Source organism: Pollachius pollachius (assembly GCF_949987615.1).
Source record: "Pollachius pollachius genome assembly, chromosome: 18".
Classification (NCBI taxonomy): domain Eukaryota; kingdom Metazoa; phylum Chordata; class Actinopteri; order Gadiformes; family Gadidae; genus Pollachius; species Pollachius pollachius.
The window spans coordinates 10,284,713-10,302,362 of NC_136951.1; the positions used below are offsets into that span (position 1 = coordinate 10,284,713).

General features: G+C 41.9%; 3 protein-coding genes and 1 long non-coding RNA gene across 7 annotated transcripts; 3 read left to right on the plus strand and 1 right to left on the minus strand.

Annotated features, from left to right (window-relative positions):
- The first annotated feature begins 857 nt into the window (after positions 1-857).
- On the plus strand, positions 858-5,931 carry tmem150c (transmembrane protein 150C). Of its 2 annotated transcripts, XM_079755998.1 has the most exons (8): positions 860-1,052; positions 1,410-1,511; positions 1,814-1,867; positions 1,962-1,991; positions 2,093-2,160; positions 2,593-2,720; positions 3,806-3,983; positions 4,467-5,931. In XM_079755998.1, exons 2-8 carry the CDS (start codon positions 1,438-1,440, stop codon positions 4,703-4,705), a joined length of 771 nt encoding a protein of 256 aa, XP_079612124.1. In that variant the 5' UTR covers positions 860-1,052; positions 1,410-1,437; the 3' UTR covers positions 4,706-5,931. The 2 variants fall into 2 exon arrangements, with proteins under 2 accessions (XP_079612125.1, XP_079612124.1); XM_079755999.1 differs by having other exon boundaries at positions 858-1,511.
- enoph1 (enolase-phosphatase 1) lies at positions 5,172-10,177 on the minus strand. Its single transcript, XM_079755997.1, has 6 exons — positions 9,844-10,177; positions 9,106-9,207; positions 8,373-8,575; positions 7,854-7,986; positions 7,169-7,292; positions 5,172-6,104 (listed from the first exon to the last, which is right to left on the minus strand). Exons 1-6 carry the CDS (start codon positions 9,925-9,927, stop codon positions 5,965-5,967), a joined length of 786 nt encoding a protein of 261 aa, XP_079612123.1. The 5' UTR covers positions 9,928-10,177; the 3' UTR covers positions 5,172-5,964.
- On the plus strand, positions 5,964-9,098 carry LOC307089639. Its single transcript, XR_013812626.1, has 3 exons — positions 5,964-6,125; positions 7,877-7,992; positions 8,395-9,098. It is a non-coding gene; the product is annotated as an uncharacterized lncRNA (long non-coding RNA).
- A 580-nt stretch (positions 10,178-10,757) lies between the features above and the next one.
- On the plus strand, positions 10,758-17,592 carry LOC307089631 (heterogeneous nuclear ribonucleoprotein D0-like). Of its 3 annotated transcripts, XR_013812624.1 has the most exons (9): positions 10,758-11,202; positions 12,008-12,176; positions 13,173-13,334; positions 13,672-13,803; positions 14,916-15,012; positions 15,272-15,433; positions 15,529-15,628; positions 16,058-16,159; positions 17,105-17,592. XR_013812624.1 is itself a non-coding variant. In XM_079755995.1 (8 exons), the coding sequence occupies exons 1-7, from the start codon at positions 11,036-11,038 to the stop codon at positions 15,594-15,596; spliced, it is 957 nt and encodes a 318-aa protein (XP_079612121.1). In that variant the 5' UTR covers positions 10,758-11,035; the 3' UTR covers positions 15,597-15,628; positions 16,058-17,592. The 3 variants fall into 3 exon arrangements, 2 of the variants coding, with proteins under 2 accessions (XP_079612121.1, XP_079612120.1); XM_079755995.1 differs by having other exon boundaries at positions 16,058-17,592; XM_079755994.1 differs by lacking the exon at positions 16,058-16,159 and having other exon boundaries at positions 10,759-11,202.
- Positions 17,593-17,650: the final 58 nt, after the last annotated feature.

Genomic DNA, 17,650 nt, shown 5'->3' on the forward strand with positions numbered 1-17,650 from the left:
CTCAGGGTTTAGTTCTACAAGTGGATACTGGTTTGGAGTCACTGGGTCACATGGCATGGAAGCTATTGAATGAAATATGATCATTCCTGCATATTAATATTCATATAAAATAGAGGAAGCACTAAAATACCATAAAAAGTGGTGTGTCCTAATCTTAGATTTTAGTTCTACAAGTGGATACTGGTTTGGAGTCACTGGGTCACGTGGCATGGAAGCTATTGAAAGAAATATGATCATTCCTGCTTATTTATATTCATATAAAATAGAGGAAGCACTAAAATACCATAAAAAGTGGTGTGTCCTATTCTCAGGGTTTAGTTCTACAATTGGATACTGGTTTGGAGTCACTGGGTCACGTGGCATGGAAGCTATTGAATGAAATATGATCATTCCTGCATATTAATATTCATATAAAATAGAGAAAGCACTAAAATACCATAAAAAGTGGTGTGTCCTATTCTCAGGGTTTAGTTCTACAAGTGGATACTGGTTTGGAGTCACTGGGTCACGTGGCATGGAAGCTATTGAAAGAAATATGATCATTCCTGCATATTAATATTCATATAAAATAGAGAAATCACTAAAATACCATAAAAAGTGGTGTGTCCTAATCTTAGGCTTTAGTTCTACAATTGGATACTGGTTTGGAGTCACTGGATCACGTGGCATGGAAGCTATTGAAAGAAATATGATAATTCCTGCTTATTAATATTCATATAAAATAGAGGAAGCACTAAAATACCATAACAAGTGGTGTGTCTTATTCTCAGGGTTTAATAATACAATTAGATACTGGTTTGGAGTCACTGGGTCACATGGCATGGAAGCTATTGAAAAAACTGCAAGTATTTTGTATTGATATATTTACGTGAAGTAATTTATTGACGGTCCCTAAATCAGTTTCTAGCGATTCACCGCGAGGCTCTGCGAGGTGTGCTAACCGTTCTCCTGCTGCTATTGCCGGGCAAATCTCCGTGAAGTCGCGGCTGGAACTGGACTGAATATCTGTCGAATATCCAACCTAAAACTAAGTTCACCGCGGTGACGGACCGGTAATGTATCCAGCTTTCTATCCACCAATAACATTCCAGTCACTCATCTCTCACTCTGACTTAATAATACAAAGATACGTTTTAATTGATCGCTCTTCACTGAGCAAATGTGGGCCGAAGCTTCTCTCACTTGAAAACCTCCCGCGTTGAATAACAACGGTTATTTTATCTGTTAAGACAGCCTGCTTGATGTTAATTCTCTTCATAGGCTTCATGAGAGCTGGCTAATATAGTTATAGTGACCAGGTTGTTTTAGGCCAGGAAATGACACCCCTGAATTGAGTTTCGATTTCGCGTAACACGTCTATTATCCTGCCATTACATGTCACTGTCCAAACTGCTTGTGGGTTTTGTCAGTTTCGTTAGTCAGCTGTGAGGAGGCAAGATGAGGAGCTGGAGCTTGTGGGCATTTCTTCCCATATGCTTTTCATTATGCACCGCCATTGGACTCATAATTGTGTAAGTAACCATTTACATTCGGACAGACCCTCTACATTTATAAAGACCATCTACATTGATTTGCTCACTCACACACAAACACACAAACACACACACACACACACACACACACACACACACACACACACACACACACACACCTAGTCCTGCATAAAATCATTATTTTAATATAAGGCCTACTATCATAATACACCCATTCAGATTTGTTGGATTTACAAATAGCCCCTACTTGGAAACTTCTCCTGTTTCGAGGGTGGAATGATGAAGTTCTCATGTGCAACTATGTACTTATATTGCTATAGGTATTTCATCGCTCGACAATACGACACCATAACCTCTTTGGGTTGGCAGATCAGGTAAGGGCTAAGCAGTAAAGGCATCTCAAATCATACTGTATCTTGGCCTTGCAGTTTTTTTTAACCATTTGTTTACAATACCTTTATTTTGTAGTACTAATGAGAGATTACCACCATATATAAGGTAAGAACTTAAGGGGCTTTAATCTAGTTTGAGAATAATTGAATAAAGGTGTCCTACCATATTCATTGAATATGTTATTCAATGCTTATGTTATTTCTCAGTATCGCAGGCAATCAACCTCCCGCTAGCTGTGTCTTCAGTCAAGTTATGAATATGGCAGCTTTTATGGGTAAAGTGGTCATTTATATGTTTATATTGTAGATTAATAAAATGAATACATTACATTAAATTACTATTCAATATATATTAATATTTATATCATAATAACATAATCATTTATAATACTAGTCAATTCAATATATTAGTGTCCTCTTACAGGGTTAATACACAACTAAGTACTGTGTGATGAAATACCTTTATAGGACAGTATGAAACTACAGCGTGGTTAGGGTTAGGGGTTAGGGTTAGGATGAATGTGTGTAAAGTAAGTTCCATGCTAGCCTATGGATTAAGATTAAGATTTCATCTTAAATACAAGCTGTTACAGTTTGTTAAATTGCTTATTACATGTGTAATAAAACTAACGAGGACACTGTATAATCAAAAATGTAACCACATTTCAACTCATTCATGTAAAAACCTTTATGTTTTTCTGGTTTAGGATTCCTCATTGGATTCCTCAGATACCTCCAGCTGAAGCCCAAAGTACGCAAGCCTTGGCTGAACATAGCCAGTCTGATCACATTCTCTTTGGCCTCCTTTGGGATGACACTAGTAGGCAACTTCCAGGTAACATAGCAGCCTTCATACTACAAGGCAAATCTAAGACATTGTTTTATTAATGTTCCTTAACAGTACGTTTACAGCTCGCTATTAGCTCTATCAAGGCTCAACATGAACCAAGAGTAGAACAGTGTGGCCAAAAATGAAGGGGTTAATCTGGGTTAGTCAGGGAGAGAACCTTTTCATCACACCTTTGTTCAAGACTGCAGTAAGCATTGTCGTGTCCTTGAAGAAAGTAGTCCAATCCGGATCGCTTTTAACTCACTTTATTTGTTATGGTCTGTGTTAAGTATTTTGGTATGGTAACGATGAAGCAAAAGGAGGGGAATTGTATGGACACGCGTGTGAGCGGCAGACAGGACTCTGTATCTAACTCGCAAGCAGTGGCGGTTCTACGTCCAGTTACGCCCCGGGCAAGACTTCCTCCGGGGGGGGGAGAGGGTTTGTATCATGACCCTACGGACTTCAGTGGGGGTTTCATTCCGTCTGTGCACGGCACCTTCTCAGCGAGCAGGTGTGCGCCTGCAGCCAGAGGGGGCGCCAATATACCAATTCCCCACACAATGTTATGTACTTCATTGAAAATCACTTCGCGGCGCGTTTTTAATTTTTACTACTCGCGGCGCCCCCCATGTGATTTGGCGCCCCCCACAAATATGGCGCCCCGGGCGGCTGCCTGGTTCGCCCGTGCCTAAAACCGCCACTGCTCGCAAGTTTGGACTGCCGGATGTTTCTGCGCTCGTTGGCTCCAGGCCCTGCTTTAATTCCGAGTAGGCGTGGCCTATGTGACGTATTGGCTCCGCCCTCCTCACCTGTCTAAAGGTGCTGCCATCTGTGGCTGGAGTACTTATTGCAGCTTGTATGTCGGGTCCTGCCCCCCTTGTGGCTATGTATAGTAATTACAGCTTATGTGTTCGATCCTGCTTCCTTGTGGCTATGTGGGGGTAGCCCATGTGCTTAAAATACGTAACAGCATTTAACTGCAAAGAGAGTAAGAGGCAATCAAACATCTTTGGTCAAGACCATACCTTCAATAGAGAGAGCCACATGTTGACTGTGTGGTTCTTAACCCCTACCTCCTCTTGATCCAGTTTTCCAATGACAAGGACGTCCACAACGCTGGCACCAGCCTGAGCTTTGGCCTGGGCACGGTGTTCTGCTGGCTGCAGTCCTTCGCCACCCTCAGACTCAACCTGAGGAACGAGGGAAGACGCTTGGGCATCCTTCGCTTCGTGCTGTCGGCGGCCATCACCCTGAGCATGCTGCTCTGTATCCTATTTATTATTTACTATTGAGTCATTTTGAATATGCCTTATGTCTGGTTATGTGACTCAACTTAAAGGCCCCCTATGGGTCTATGCAGCAAGATGTATGATAGATCAACCTTACAGCTGGTAAAGGCCACTCTGTGGACTGGTTGGTCCTTAATTCATCATAAATCTGGGTAGATTGCACACTCCCACTTTTGATCTCACAAACGAGTGAAATGGCGGGTAATGGCTATCAACATCACTCGTAGTGATTTAAATATGGGCGATTTAAAGGGGACCCTTCGAGCTTGGCAATGTTTTACCAGAAGAGAGTACTGCTTCATTCACGTTCTGTGAAATCCGGGAAAAGTTTGCCCATTGATGTCGTTGGTCCGATTTGAAGAATTCAAAATCAATGACCAATTACCGAATCCATTACCGATTCTCTATTATGACCTCATCCCATTTTTGCCCGGTTGCTCCTTAACGTTACATGTGACAGTCTTCTCCCTCATGTTGCGGGGTCATCATCTCCACGGGGCGCGAACACAGTGGTGCCTGGTCATGTTCCTGCTGGCCTTCATCGCCACGTTATCTGTGGAGTTCCGCCACTTCAACTTTGATGTCGTCTGCACGGAGCACCAAGAGCCGCCCGCCGCCCTGTCGGACAGGTTCTCCGTGGTGTCGGAGAATCACCCCGGTACCACGATGCAAACGCAGGATCACCCTGGCTACTTTTGAGTCAAATAAGAGAGAACTAGTTTGTGCTATGTTCAAATCATCTGGCGTATCACAACTCAAGCATACTATTTTTTTATGTAGACTGTTTACGAGACATTACGGGTTCTACGATCAAATGGGAGCATAGCATAACCGTTCATTAATAATGGTCACTCCTACTAGATGTATATTTTTTTATTCTCTGCTTATATTTTGGGGAATGTAATCATCTCCCAGTTACCACAGCACACAAACTAAATACCTCTTGCTGTCTAGATGTAGATTAAAAGTTAAACCGCAACCTTCAAGGTAATGTCTTAATTAAAGACCAGGTTCAAGATAGGATATTCTACTTATGCATCTAGACTTATCCATCATCTTTATGTAGGCCTTATGGTGGGCAATTTCACATTTACTCCAAGACTTTAGTGCACGTTTTATTATCCAACATGAGCACAATTGTTCTGCCAATGCAACAATACAGAACTTCAGTATACAATTAATTTATTGGAAGGTTTCGTCAAATCATGTATGGTCAGGATTTAGACGTCGGGTACAGAACCATTACATTTGGCGACTCTTAGGCAGATATCCATGTCATATATCAAGTAGCACATTTAAATACATTTTGAAGTGTGTGCGCTTTTGTTGTGTGCGTTTTTTTATCTCACCAGTATCAGAAGAAAATGCAATGCCGTTTGCGTAGCTGGATTAAAATATTTCTTAAGAGGTTATTCATGGACAACATTCCTTGCAACGCATTCAAACACGTTTATAGGACACGTCAACTGTACATGAGTGGAAGAGAAACAGGAATTACAAAAAAATGCTAGACAAACACTTGGTACAAACATACTCAGCTTCTACTGTGTGACGGCATGTGACCCATCCTGAAGACGCCACCATACTGGGGTCTATTTAGAACAGTTGGCACGCTGTGGGCATTCACTATAGGTTGGTTGGTTATCAACAGCTTTAATCTACTCACAATTTATTTATTTTTTTACTTCTTCTACTAAACACATGGCACAAGAGGGTATTGCGGACCCGGGGTCCATTTTCTTTCTTAACTCTGAGGTTAAGAATTCGGTGGTCATACATTTAAATAGGACGATCATGTAAAAAGAAAAAAGTCCTTAGAGATGGGTTCCAGGCGTGGCTAGTAGTCCCCTTGGTTTGATCTTGACTGTCACTGACTCCGAGTACGAGAGAGAGAGAGCGAGCGAGCGAGGTTAGCGGCCGTTGAGACCGAGCCTCTCTCTCCCTCTCAGGGGTCGGTGTTAAACGCTCCCCGTGACTTGGAGCTGGTTGAAGGATGTGACGATTGTGTAGAGGCCCCGCTCCTCCTCGCTCAGCTCCAGGTTCCCCGGCCTCACCACAACCACCACGTTCATCCCTGCATCTTCCGCCGCCTTCGCTTCTGCATCCAGGGAAAGACAAGGTCAGACATTAACACAAAGTAATGAATATACATGGGCCAACGATGGACATCGGTGTTATTGGCCAAAATAAGGAATACTAAAATGGCCGATATCGAAGGGGACATTATACCACCAGGTATGAGTGTGATTAGCCGTTACAAGGCGCTTTGAAAAATCAGCCTCTTCTGATATCACAAGTGGGAGTGTCCAACTAGATGTGTGCTGGATAGATCAGTCTACCAGCCTACCCACTGGACTGTAGCAAACGTTGCTTATCTATGCAGCAAACATCTAACTGAACACTCCCACTTGTGATGGCAGATTTTCAAAACGGCAAAGTCCACTCAGATGTTTGTACGGACTGACCTACTGGCTGCAGATTACCAGTTGATTCAGTCTATAAATCCACCCCTTCTGGCTGCTGGACACCTCTACATAGTGATATCACAAAGGGATAACTATTTTGATGAGACTATACATTATATTTTGGTCCCATGGTGCTCCCTTTTTATGGGTTCCGTTATTATGAGAAAACTTGACATTTTATCACGATAACATTATAATGAGGAAATGTCATGTATCGGCCCAATTTGGCTTATGAATCTCAGTATGGGCTAAGAAACTAGGGTATCGGTCCATCCCTAAAGTGTAACTTAGTAAAGAGTAAGAAACTGCTTGTTTAAGAAAGACCTCAGGTGTGTCGGGATTTAAAGCCAACGGTGGACTTAAAATGTGCACTCTGGGCATCTTTTTTCTGCTGCCGTCATCACTTTTATTTTGAAACTTAATTTCCTCCCTAGAACAAATTGATTTAGGAGAGAGGAATACAAATCCCCCTGGGTTATTTGAGCTGTCGACATCGTGTGTACATTTCCATACTTTTTTTGGGTTGGATCTAGGATGGATCCGTTCATACTTTAAACATTTTGAAAAAAATAAAATAAACTACACTGTGTAGGTTTAATAACGCCTGAACAAAAAGGCAGAGTCACTCACAAGTGATATACGAACAGATTATATGGTAAATAAAGTTTACAGAGAGAGCTGAAACACTGGCCCCCACCTCTAGAGACGTCCGTCAAGAATGTGATTTCTTCAGGCAGGCAACCAATCCGTTCGGCGATCCTCTCGTAGCTTTTCCCCTCCACCTTGAGTCCGATGTTCGTGTCAAAGTGGCCATCGAAAAGCTGACATGGGAAGAAGAACAGCAACAGATAACAAACTGAGAACACATTGTATACATTAGAGAAAACTGAAGACCTAGCTCTTCCAAGGAATTCAACTGACTGGTGCACTTTTTGTTTGGATTTAAGCTCTTATGCATAATGAAAATCCTTTTAACTAAAAAGTAGGTCATTCGTATAGCACTTTTTTTTGCAGTCAACGTAATTTTTATCATATGGTTTTAGTGTTCTCAGCCTACCCCAAATTCACCCAACAACGCAACGCAAGCGTAGCTTAATTCCATGCACTTCCCAATCCACAATCACAATGATGCCGTCTTCACATCAGTCATTATATAAAAACGCGCTATATAATGTAATTATAATTCACATTGATTATCTTCCTCGACTCTTTGGCTTAGCGCATCTTATCAATGACCTATGTCAATGCAAGGTGTAGATGTTCATGACCTTGTGAAATAAATGCACAATCTGAACATAAACGCTTGTCTATATGCAGTGCTCCTCTTCATGAATGGAACGACTCTGTGTCGGGTGTATGGCTCGTGCTTCAAGCCGACTTACATCTAAAACATCTCCTTCCACAGAGTATCCAAACAGAAGCTTCTGGGCCTCCACGCTTCCAGAGGAGTAGATGTACACCTTCAGGCCATGTCTCCTCCAACTTCTGATGGACGGAACAACATCCTGATACACTCTGTTGGTAACGACACACAAGAACAAAACACTATGGTTACACCATCGGAACTCACCAGGATTCATGCAACATTGAATTTTAAATACCACCGTCCTGACAGAAAGACATTAGACTGCAAAAATTGCAGCACATGTATACATAAACAGATGGAAAGCTCTGAACTCCACAACAAACACCCAGTCACAAAATCTTTCATATTTAAAGATCTGTGAATTAAATAATCTATTGTACAACTTCTCCAGTGTATCGAAAAATAACTTTACTCCCCTCGCCCCCATATGCTTATACACAAACTATGAAGCAGCTTTAAGTGCAATTTGCCTCCACAACAAGCAAGGTTTGTGTCTGTGTAAAAATCAATCCAAACCTCTGGCTCTTCTACTTACTCGCCTTTGATTCTCCCTGCAGAGTAGGCCGCCCGCCACATGTGACCCTGGAACTGCTTGAGCGCCGTAGTCTTCCTGTCAGCCGCCATCTGCCAAAGGACGTTTTCCATCACCTCGTGGATGGCCTTCTCCTCGTCCGTGTGCACCGTCTGGTCAAGCACGTGCACGGGACACGCCCTGTTCTGCCGGAGGTCCTCCTCCAGCTAACGTGAGGAAAGGCTTTACTTTTAGACTAGTATTATTCCTAGCATTTTGAAAAAGTGGTTGCGCAGCACTTGAACTTTTGGGTAGCTACTCCAGTTCAGATGCGTGGCTTAAATGTTTTCTGCCATTAATCCCCTGTTTTAATGGCTTAATGTAAATGTAATGCATTTGCTTTTACTGGCTACAGCTGCGGTTCCTGCATTCAATACAGAAATAAAGGGTTAAAATGCTAGTTTGAAGGAGTTAATTGTAGAGTTAAAATGGTGGAGTATGGCATTGACACTGCGAGGGATGGGAGTGTCCCACTTGGGTTGCCCTATGATAAGAATGTATGGAATTTCAGAAAGATATGTACAGAGATCAACTGTTCAATGGAGAAAGAATTAAGAACATCCATGTGTCTTGAAGTTTACAGATTTTGAAATGAGTAATTCTTATTAATATTATGAATTATTAATGTCCAACCTCCATTAGCCATGGTAGCTGGTGAATAGTTAATATGACTTGCCCATCTCTCCAACAACTCTACCTGTTTCTTTAGAAGATGAACATCCTGTTTGCACTCATCTTCCTCCCAGTGGGTTGACAGATAATCTTCAAGTTGATCTCTGATGTATGGAAATAAGATATCCTGCAAGTACAAACATGCCATTGTTTGATTTGTTCGATTTTGTGGAAGCATTTTATCTTATCTCAGAAACCATATAAAAAACACGACTTCCAGAGCATGAATGCCCGGGCCAGCTTGTAACGGCTTCGCCCACTTCTGCACAGTGGCAAGTCTTAAGATGCATAATACATTTATCAAACATACATTTTTGAAAAACATTTTGCGTTTCTCGATTTCCATTATATAATGCTTTCTCAAGCTTGTGGAAGTGCTTCAATATTACCCCATAGACAGGTTCCTCTAAATTCAGACTTAGAATTTGTTTGCAGATGATAGCTCTCGGCCTGACAGTCATTGTTCCATTGGCCTTTTATTAACCAGTATTTGTACTGTGCAGAACAATGCGCCTCTTCTTTGCAGATCGACCCTTTCGGTATGGAAACTGCCATTGGCATGCCCGTGCTTAAACCGTACATTAACGTCTCCCTATATATACTTATAGTATTATTATTAAGGACAGTACTAGCAAGAGCTTAACGTCATGCAAAAGCAGCGTGCATGCATGGTGGCACTCTGCAAAAACGTGGGATACAATGGAAACTACAGGGTTAACAAGGCCCCCCGGGCAATGTGATTGTCACAAAAATAGAAACTTACCTTAACAAAGGTTATCGGTGTTGTTGTCCCCTCAATATCCAGCAACAGTGCTGTGGTATTTGCTGGAATCGCCACAGTGGCCATGTTTTTTGAAAGAATCTGCAGCTAGTTAGCTTAGCTGACGCTAGCCTGGGCGTCAAAACGTTAGCCTGTAAGGGCAAGGCGAGGGTGAAACCGCGTACCAACCGAACCGTGCTCACAGCGAAGCCCGTCCTGCGGTTTTCCTAATAGTATTAAGGCCTACGATAAGTGTCGGTCTATCTATGGATATAGCATTGCAGCTAGTCGGCACAGGCTGGGACCTGACTGCAGACACCACACAGAGAATGGGTGCGTCTATGACGGTGAGCTATAGGCGGACTTCAACTGTGCAAGGGGGGTGTCAACTGTCATCCGAATAAGTGTTTCACCCTCAGCTCACCTCATAGTGAAACACTCCGGGGTGATGCAGGCGTTAAGGGTATTGTGTAGTTTAGAGTCACGCCTCAGAAAGTCTTTTATGCAGTCCTTGTGTGCAACAGTGTTGGTCAAATTTGTCAGATTCATTTATTTTATTAGTTGATATATACCTATCAGGACGAATAACTTTGTTTTAAATCATCCCAATCCCATCTAAATAAAATTTAGAAGGGAGGCATCTAGGACATATTTTGTAAAATAATGTGGAGTATAATAATTTGCAATATATAATAATAATAATAATAATAATAATAATAATAATAATAATAATAATTAATAAATACTTATTAATTATACTTATAAGATGACTATAAGCAAAACATGTAATGGACGATTGCTGATAGTCGGTTTATTAAGGAAGAAAATCGCATTTTTAAGCGAATGTCTGAAAATACAAAGGGTTGTACCCCTGAACCACCAGGGGGCGGTGACGGACCTGAAAGTTTAGAATCATCAACTGACGGCAGCTGAGGAAGAGGAGAGAAGAGGAAAACCTTACGGATAATATGGTAGTTGTGTCCCAGTTTCCTAATTATATTAAATATCAGTTTCTAAAAAAGAAAACCTATTTTTACCAGCTCTGTCTTTTAAACGTTTAAAACTATTAACCGACAACCGCAGCATATTGTCAGGTCCCTAATTTTTAACTTGAGCCACAAGGAGCGACAGTCTTTAGTCGTTATCCTAAATAACAAAGGCGGTTCTTCATCACCGAGGACAACCACAGCCTGTCATGTCGGAGGACCTTGAATTCGGGGATGACCCGACCATGATGACCATGGAGGAGGATGGAGAGGCGAGCAACGACGAAGCAATGTCTGCCACGGCTGACAGTGGCCTAGCAGTTTCCGAGTCCGAGGGATCAAAAATTGATGCCAGCAAAAACGAAGAGGACCAAGGGTAAGGAAACTAGACGTCATGTTAGACATGTTAACCTGAGAGCCCTATCTTATCTTAACGTTCAACTATGTGTCGACTCATTCATGTAAGACATGTTAGTACCGGCTTAGAGCAATGTCATATCTAAAGACTCAAAGGAACACGGCTATGTCCACTGAAATGCGAGTGTGTGCCGGTATTATGAACGACGGATGGTGTAACAGTCTGCACTCACACAATGTTGAAATATGCGGAAACTATAAGGGGCAATTGAAGGAAGGTGGTTGATTGTTTAAGTGTCTTATTTGAATGAAGACAGTAAATTGTAATCCTTCCAACGGTTTTTTTTAATGCAACCTGTGGTGAAAACAAAAACGCGCTACCATGACGATGTCAATCATCACACATGTCAAGGCATCAACTGTTATAACCTGAACATTTTTCATGAGTAGACTTGCGCATGTTTTATAATACGAATATGCTTATTCAACATACAACGTAAATCATATAGATTTTGGTTTCCTCCCAGCTCGGCATAATGGAATAAGGAAATGTAGGGAGGAAATGTAACTGTATAGCCATTAATAATATTATTCCCTTTACCCTGTGTGTATTTTCCTCAACTACATTTATATTCCCTGTTACAGTTCAAACTTTTTGGACAATTCCCAAGCTTAGTTGTCCATGGAATGTTCTTAGTTTCTTCTCCCTTTGCAAGCACAGTGGTTCAGAATGAAAAGCCTCCAATTCAAACCAACATCCAACACCGCCATCATCCCTCCCTCTCCACCAGTTCATCCTCATGCATCGATTCTTATCTCCACAGGAAGATGTTTGTGGGGGGGCTGAGCTGGGACACCACCAAGAAAGACCTGAAGGATTACTTCTCCAAGTTCGGAGAGGTGGTGGACTGCACTCTGAAGCTGGACCCTATGACCGGCCGCTCCAGGGGCTTTGGCTTCGTGCTGTTCAAGGAGGCGGACAGTGTTGACAAGGTGAATGGGGGCTTCACTCCTGCATCATGCATATCTTTTTACATTGACCCTTCACATTTAGTCCTTTGGACGAGGCTTTTATCCCAAAGCGACTTCCAGGTGAGGCTCAGAACGAACATAACATGGATTCAGTCACTTGTACTACTACTCTTGGTGGTGCATGTTAAAAAGAACAACAACTGAACGGAGTGCAGAGTATTTGTAGCAATCAGAAACAATAAGGTAATTTTTTTTTCATTAGTTGTAGGTAGGGCTGGGTAAAAATATCGATTCATCAATGCACTGCAATTTATTTGTTCTCGATTTTTATATCAATTATTTCCATTGAAAAAAAAAAAGAAACATACTCAGTCATTGTAATCTACAAGTAAAGTAAATGTACATGCCCTTTTACATTTGTCCATGTTATGATTATTACTTTTATGCTGCAAGTTTAGCTCAGGAACAATACTATACAATGGTGTATTCCCTTTTTGCTAGTTAAAGCACAATGAAATGGTTAATTCATTTTGAAATGGTTCATTCTAAACAATATTTAGGTTTTGTCATCTGCACGTATTATTGAATCGATATCAAAGCAATTGGATCAATATCGAATCAAATCGATATCGAATAGAATCAAGACCTAAAGAATCGAATTGAATTTAATTGTGAGGTACCTGGCAATACCCAGCCCTAGTTATAGGACATATTACGAGTTTGGGGACATTCCAACTGTTCGAATATTCAGTCATATTTACGACTATGTATCCAATGCGACTTGCATGTCATTACCTGTCATTGAGGAGCAGGTAGGAGTCTTCTTGCTCAAGGGATCGCACCCAGGTCCTATCCTGCCTAGGGATAGCATAGGACACTGTCTAGGGATAGCCTGTGTTAACAAGTGCTCTATCCATTTGTTGTTACATATGTGCATGTGAGTTTTTTACACAAATCGACAGATTTCGAGTGTGTGATTGTGTGTTGGCTAAATAACCAGTGCATCTTGTTGTTCAGGTGGTCACACAAAAGGATCATAAGCTTAACGGGAAGGTGATCGACCCCAAGAAGGCCAAAGCCATGAAGAGCAAGGAGCCGATCAGGAAGGTCTTTGTGGGCGGTCTCTCTCCCGACACCCCAGAGGAGAAACTCAGGGAGTACTTTGGTGCTTTTGGAGAGGTAGGCCTAGATATACACAGGGATATCTTTAATAGAAATTATGTTTTACCATGGCTTTATCCCATTAGCTGGCTAATCATGAGTTCTCTAATGTGTCTTTTGGTGGTAGTGCATTTTCCCAGAATGCACTGCAGGATAAAAAGTTGTATAACGCAGGGAAAGGAATGCAGTATTAAAGGGGCTCCTAGGCTACCACATGGTGTTAGGTTGATGAGCCATTTAAAGCCACTTCAAAGGTGTTAGGCCTTATTTGAAAACATATTTGTTCTCATCAATCCCATCGTTAAGGAAGACAACCTGCCTCTGAAGTGTTGCTGCGGTTGTAACATCTAAACAGGTGGAGGCAGTAGAGCTGCCGATGGAGAACAAGACCAACAAGCGGAGAGGTTTCTGCTTCATCACGTTCAAAGAGGAGGAGACGGTGAGGCAGATCATGGAGAAGAAGTACCACAACATCGGCCTCAGCAAGGTGCACCAGCTCTCCTTACGCTCCTCTTTAAGTCAGTCGGTGCGTTTACATGGGACAGCTAGATCGGATTAAGCCTTATACCGATTGTGCTACTCGAACAGACCGTGTCAATTATCCGAACGTACATGGCCTTTAAGCGATCGGATAATGGCCGGAGCATGGCTGAATCCGCCACCCTAGTTGGCGCTGTAGCCCTTTCAACAAGTGGTTATAGAGCCACTTCCGGTTTACCTCTACGTCCCAGCAACAACAAACTCAGGCGGCATTTGAGAAAGATGTTTTCAGCAGACAGCTGTCAGTTCACTTCGGGTCAATGTAATTTCTCCGACGCTCCATTGTTCCGGCCTCTCGGTCGTATGCGGACTCCTCTGGCGGCGGAGCAGCGGGAGGAGTCCAGCCGGAGGAGTCCGCATACGACCGAGAGGTCGTATGCCGTCCTCTTAAAACCTATCTGTTCACTTTTTAAAGCGTTGTCGGAAAGCTTTTACTCTCCCTCCCTCACTTTTATTGTAAATGATATCCATGCTGCTTGATCTTTTTTTTTTTGTACTGTTTTTCCGTATTTTGATATGTACTATAAAGAAAGGTATTGATTTTAGGGATTGTTATCTGAACAAGGGGTTGGGGACAGAGCCTTAAAATAATACTTAACGGTAATTTGCGTAAACGATATTCATGTTGATATTAATACTGCACAATAATTTATTGGAAGTTGCAGTAGCATTTATTAGTGCAAATAGGGACAACATAAATCAAAAAATAAACATAAAGTAGTTATAATTGTGTCATCTGGAATCAGTAAAACTAAACATAACTCCATCGTCAGAGGCTGACAGCCTGCTCTGGCTTTCAGGCTGCTTGTTTCATTCTGGGGACCAGGACGCTGAAGGCTATTTGCATGCTTGAGTAATATGCAAATGCATCAACACGTGATCATGCCGCTAAAACTTTAATATCATGATGAGCCATTTTTATCTTATGTACAAAATTATGCCAGTATTATTGTGAACAAAATGATATGGGACAGAAAAAAACAGCATTCATCAATGTTGGGTACCTTCTATTTGATTGATGGGCTGTAACCTGGGTGGTGTTCTTGTTCACTTGCTCAGTGTGAGATCAAGGTGGCGATGTCGAAGGAACAGTACCAGCAGCAGCAGCACTGGGGGGCCCGAGGGGGCTTCGGCGCCCGACCTCGGGGAAGAGGGGGTCAGTAAATCTACCGCTTACTGTAAACCATGACTAAAACCAGATTCATCACTTCAAATTGCACTTTTCACTAATTTCTGGTTGTTTTTCCTCTCTATAACAATTGCCTTCATATGTCAGACCAGTGATCAAGCAACAGTTTTTCCTTAAGGATTAGTTTATTCAAAGCTGTTATTTCCACTATACTATAGTAAAGGTCAAATGATGTGCCTAAGGCTTAAGGCATCGATTCCTCTTCTAACAGTGCCTCTCGTTACAGGACCCAGTCAACACTGGGACCAGGACTATGACAACTATGGCAACCAAGGGTACGGAAACTACGGTAACTACGGCTACAACAATCAGGGCTATGGCGGCTACGGCGGAGGATACGACTACTCCGGCTACAACAACTACTACGGCGGATACGGTGACTACGACAGTAAGTCGTGCTTCTGGAACTGAGAGAGAGACGGAAAAATCTTTTTTTGTGCCAACGGAAATGTTGTCAACGTCTTTTACAAAATGTCTGTTCAGATCCGGAGGGCGGATACGGCAAGTCGCCACGACGAGGCGGCCACCAGAACAGCTACAAACCGTATTAACGGCACGGCACGGCCACACCTGTTCTGAGAAGGTACTTGCCATCCCCACGGCCGCACCGCCAACGACTCCCAGTCATAGTCGTGTCTGTTTGACATAAACACTTCATGTTTATATTTGTTGTACGGTAAAACATTGACGTGTAATCTTTGCCGTTTTGATTAATTCATTTTTTGCCTGTGTTTTTTCTTCTCCGCACCCTCATGTGCTTGACAACTAGTTTTTAACATAGCCGGCCTTCTGCTGCTGTCGTTGTGCACCTTTGTGTTGTCTTTCTTTTAACTGTAAAGTTAACAGGTAACGTACTGCTACTACTACTACTACTACTACTACTACTACTACTACAGTAAAATGGATGCCAAAAGCCCAAAAAAAAGTTAAGGATGGAAAAAGAATGACAGAAAGAGCTCCCAGAAGTGTGTTTTGTCTCCTAACTCTCACATACCTTGTTTGTACCTGCCAGCGGACATTCCTTGCAGGCGAACCAGCTCCACCCCCAGATACTCTGTGCCCGCTCAGTGCGGACGGGGTACGAGAGGCATAGGCTCTCGAATGCCGCCATTTGGTATGGTCCTCCTACACCCTGTATCCGCATTTCTAAACTGAAATCACAAATAATGATTTTTGTTTTTCTTTTAATTCTGGGGGGAGGGGAGAAACCAACCCCCCCCCCCCACCCCCTGCAAGTTTGACGTCGTCATTTCTTTTCAGTTTGAGCTGTTGTATTTCTATTTATTTTATTGTATGTAAATGTAAAAAAAAAAAGAATTAAGTAAACGTATGTAATTATAAATTTTTTTGCAGGCCTTGTACTGCCAATCCCTTCCCCCAGATGTAATGGTTAACTATATAACTGATTTGCTTTTCTAGACGTACAGCATTCTTTGGACTTTCCAGTTGCTTTTTCTTAATTCAAAACAATGTATTCCTAATGGTATCTTTTTTTAAATGCTTGCTTTCTCTATTTAGCGCCACTTGTAGCAGTAATAGCCTGTAGTCCATGAGCTAAAACCTGGTCGGTACATGGACGTGTACACGAAGCCTTGGTTCATGTAATTGTACCTGTATTTGTCATTTTGCTTTGTGTTACTGACAGGAAAGAGGAAAAGACTCGCTCTCTTTTAAACCTTGTTAATGTCCCTCTCTAACAAATTCTCTTTTTTTTTAATATATGTAAAACACGGACGAATCTAGAAAGTACCGCTACATCTGCAGAAATTTGCATGTAATGTTTTCTATAAATGTGTATCTTTTTTAGTAAATAAGTACTTCAATTGAGTGCTCTGGCCTCCTTTGACATCTACCATTTTGTACGCTGGGATTTCTAGCTTATGGACAAACTATGGTGGTTTAAATCTTAAAACGTGTTCTAAGAGTGGTCCTCAGTTTCTCCTCTATGATTATTGACCTTGATAAATACAGGGGGTTCCTATGGTTTGTGGCTGCGGCCATGCTCGTCTGACGTTCATCCCCGGCCTGAAGGCAACTCTGTTTGTTTTTATTTTTCCAGGCTTCAAGATGGCGGTAGAAGAAGGATCTGCATGGGGGGGGCAACGGATGGCGTGTGGTGTTGAGGAGGGACAAGAATCCAGTCAGAGGTTTTCAGTCCATTGTTTTTAATTCAGAGGTGGTCCTCCAATCACAACATTTGATCACTATCCTTATTTTATTCTATTCGTCAAAGATTTGACTTTTTTGCTCGGTTTTTGTGTGTAAAAAACAAGATTAAGAAAGAGACCACTTTCCTTTTAAAGTTATCAACTTTTTGCATCAACCAGTTATACTACCTTAATGGCAGTATGTATTGGATAGGCTAAGCCAATAACATATTTTTGTGCTGGGAAACATTCAATCAGTTACCTGCCATCGTAATCCTCATTGTAGTTATAATAATATATATACATTGTTACAGATTTAAGCAGTATTTGTTTACTTATATACAGTGGATTGGACACAAACATAACACGTGGAATAATAAAACATAACATAACAATAACATTCTGGGGTGGCGTCCTTTTGGATCACTATGTTGCACCACAGATCGAGTATTGGAGTG

What these genes read in the sequence shown, in the direction of transcription:
- tmem150c (XM_079755999.1), top strand. Translation starts at nt 1,438, where the DNA reads ATGAGGAGCTGGAGCTTGTGGGCATTTCTTCCCATATGCTTTTCATTA. An exon ending in GCCATTGGACTCATAATTGT is followed by an intron (nt 1,512 to 1,813) that starts GTAAGTAACCAT and finishes ATATTGCTATAG; the next exon opens with GTATTTCATCGCTCGACAAT. An exon ending in TCTTTGGGTTGGCAGATCAG is followed by an intron (nt 1,868 to 1,961) that starts GTAAGGGCTAAG and finishes TTTATTTTGTAG; the next exon opens with TACTAATGAGAGATTACCAC.
- enoph1 (XM_079755997.1), bottom strand. Translation starts at nt 9,927, where the DNA reads ATGGCCACTGTGGCGATTCCAGCAAATACCACAGCACTGTTGCTGGAT. An exon ending in TTCATCTTCTAAAGAAACAG is followed by an intron (nt 8,576 to 9,105) that starts GTAGAGTTGTTG and finishes TCCTCACGTTAG; the next exon opens with CTGGAGGAGGACCTCCGGCA. An exon ending in TGGAAGGAGATGTTTTAGAT is followed by an intron (nt 7,293 to 7,853) that starts GTAAGTCGGCTT and finishes TTCCCATGTCAG; the next exon opens with CTTTTCGATGGCCACTTTGA.
- LOC307089631 (XM_079755995.1), top strand. Translation starts at nt 11,036, where the DNA reads ATGTCGGAGGACCTTGAATTCGGGGATGACCCGACCATGATGACCATG. An exon ending in ACTTTGGTGCTTTTGGAGAG is followed by an intron (nt 13,335 to 13,671) that starts GTAGGCCTAGAT and finishes ACATCTAAACAG; the next exon opens with GTGGAGGCAGTAGAGCTGCC. An exon ending in ACAACATCGGCCTCAGCAAG is followed by an intron (nt 13,804 to 14,915) that starts GTGCACCAGCTC and finishes TCACTTGCTCAG; the next exon opens with TGTGAGATCAAGGTGGCGAT.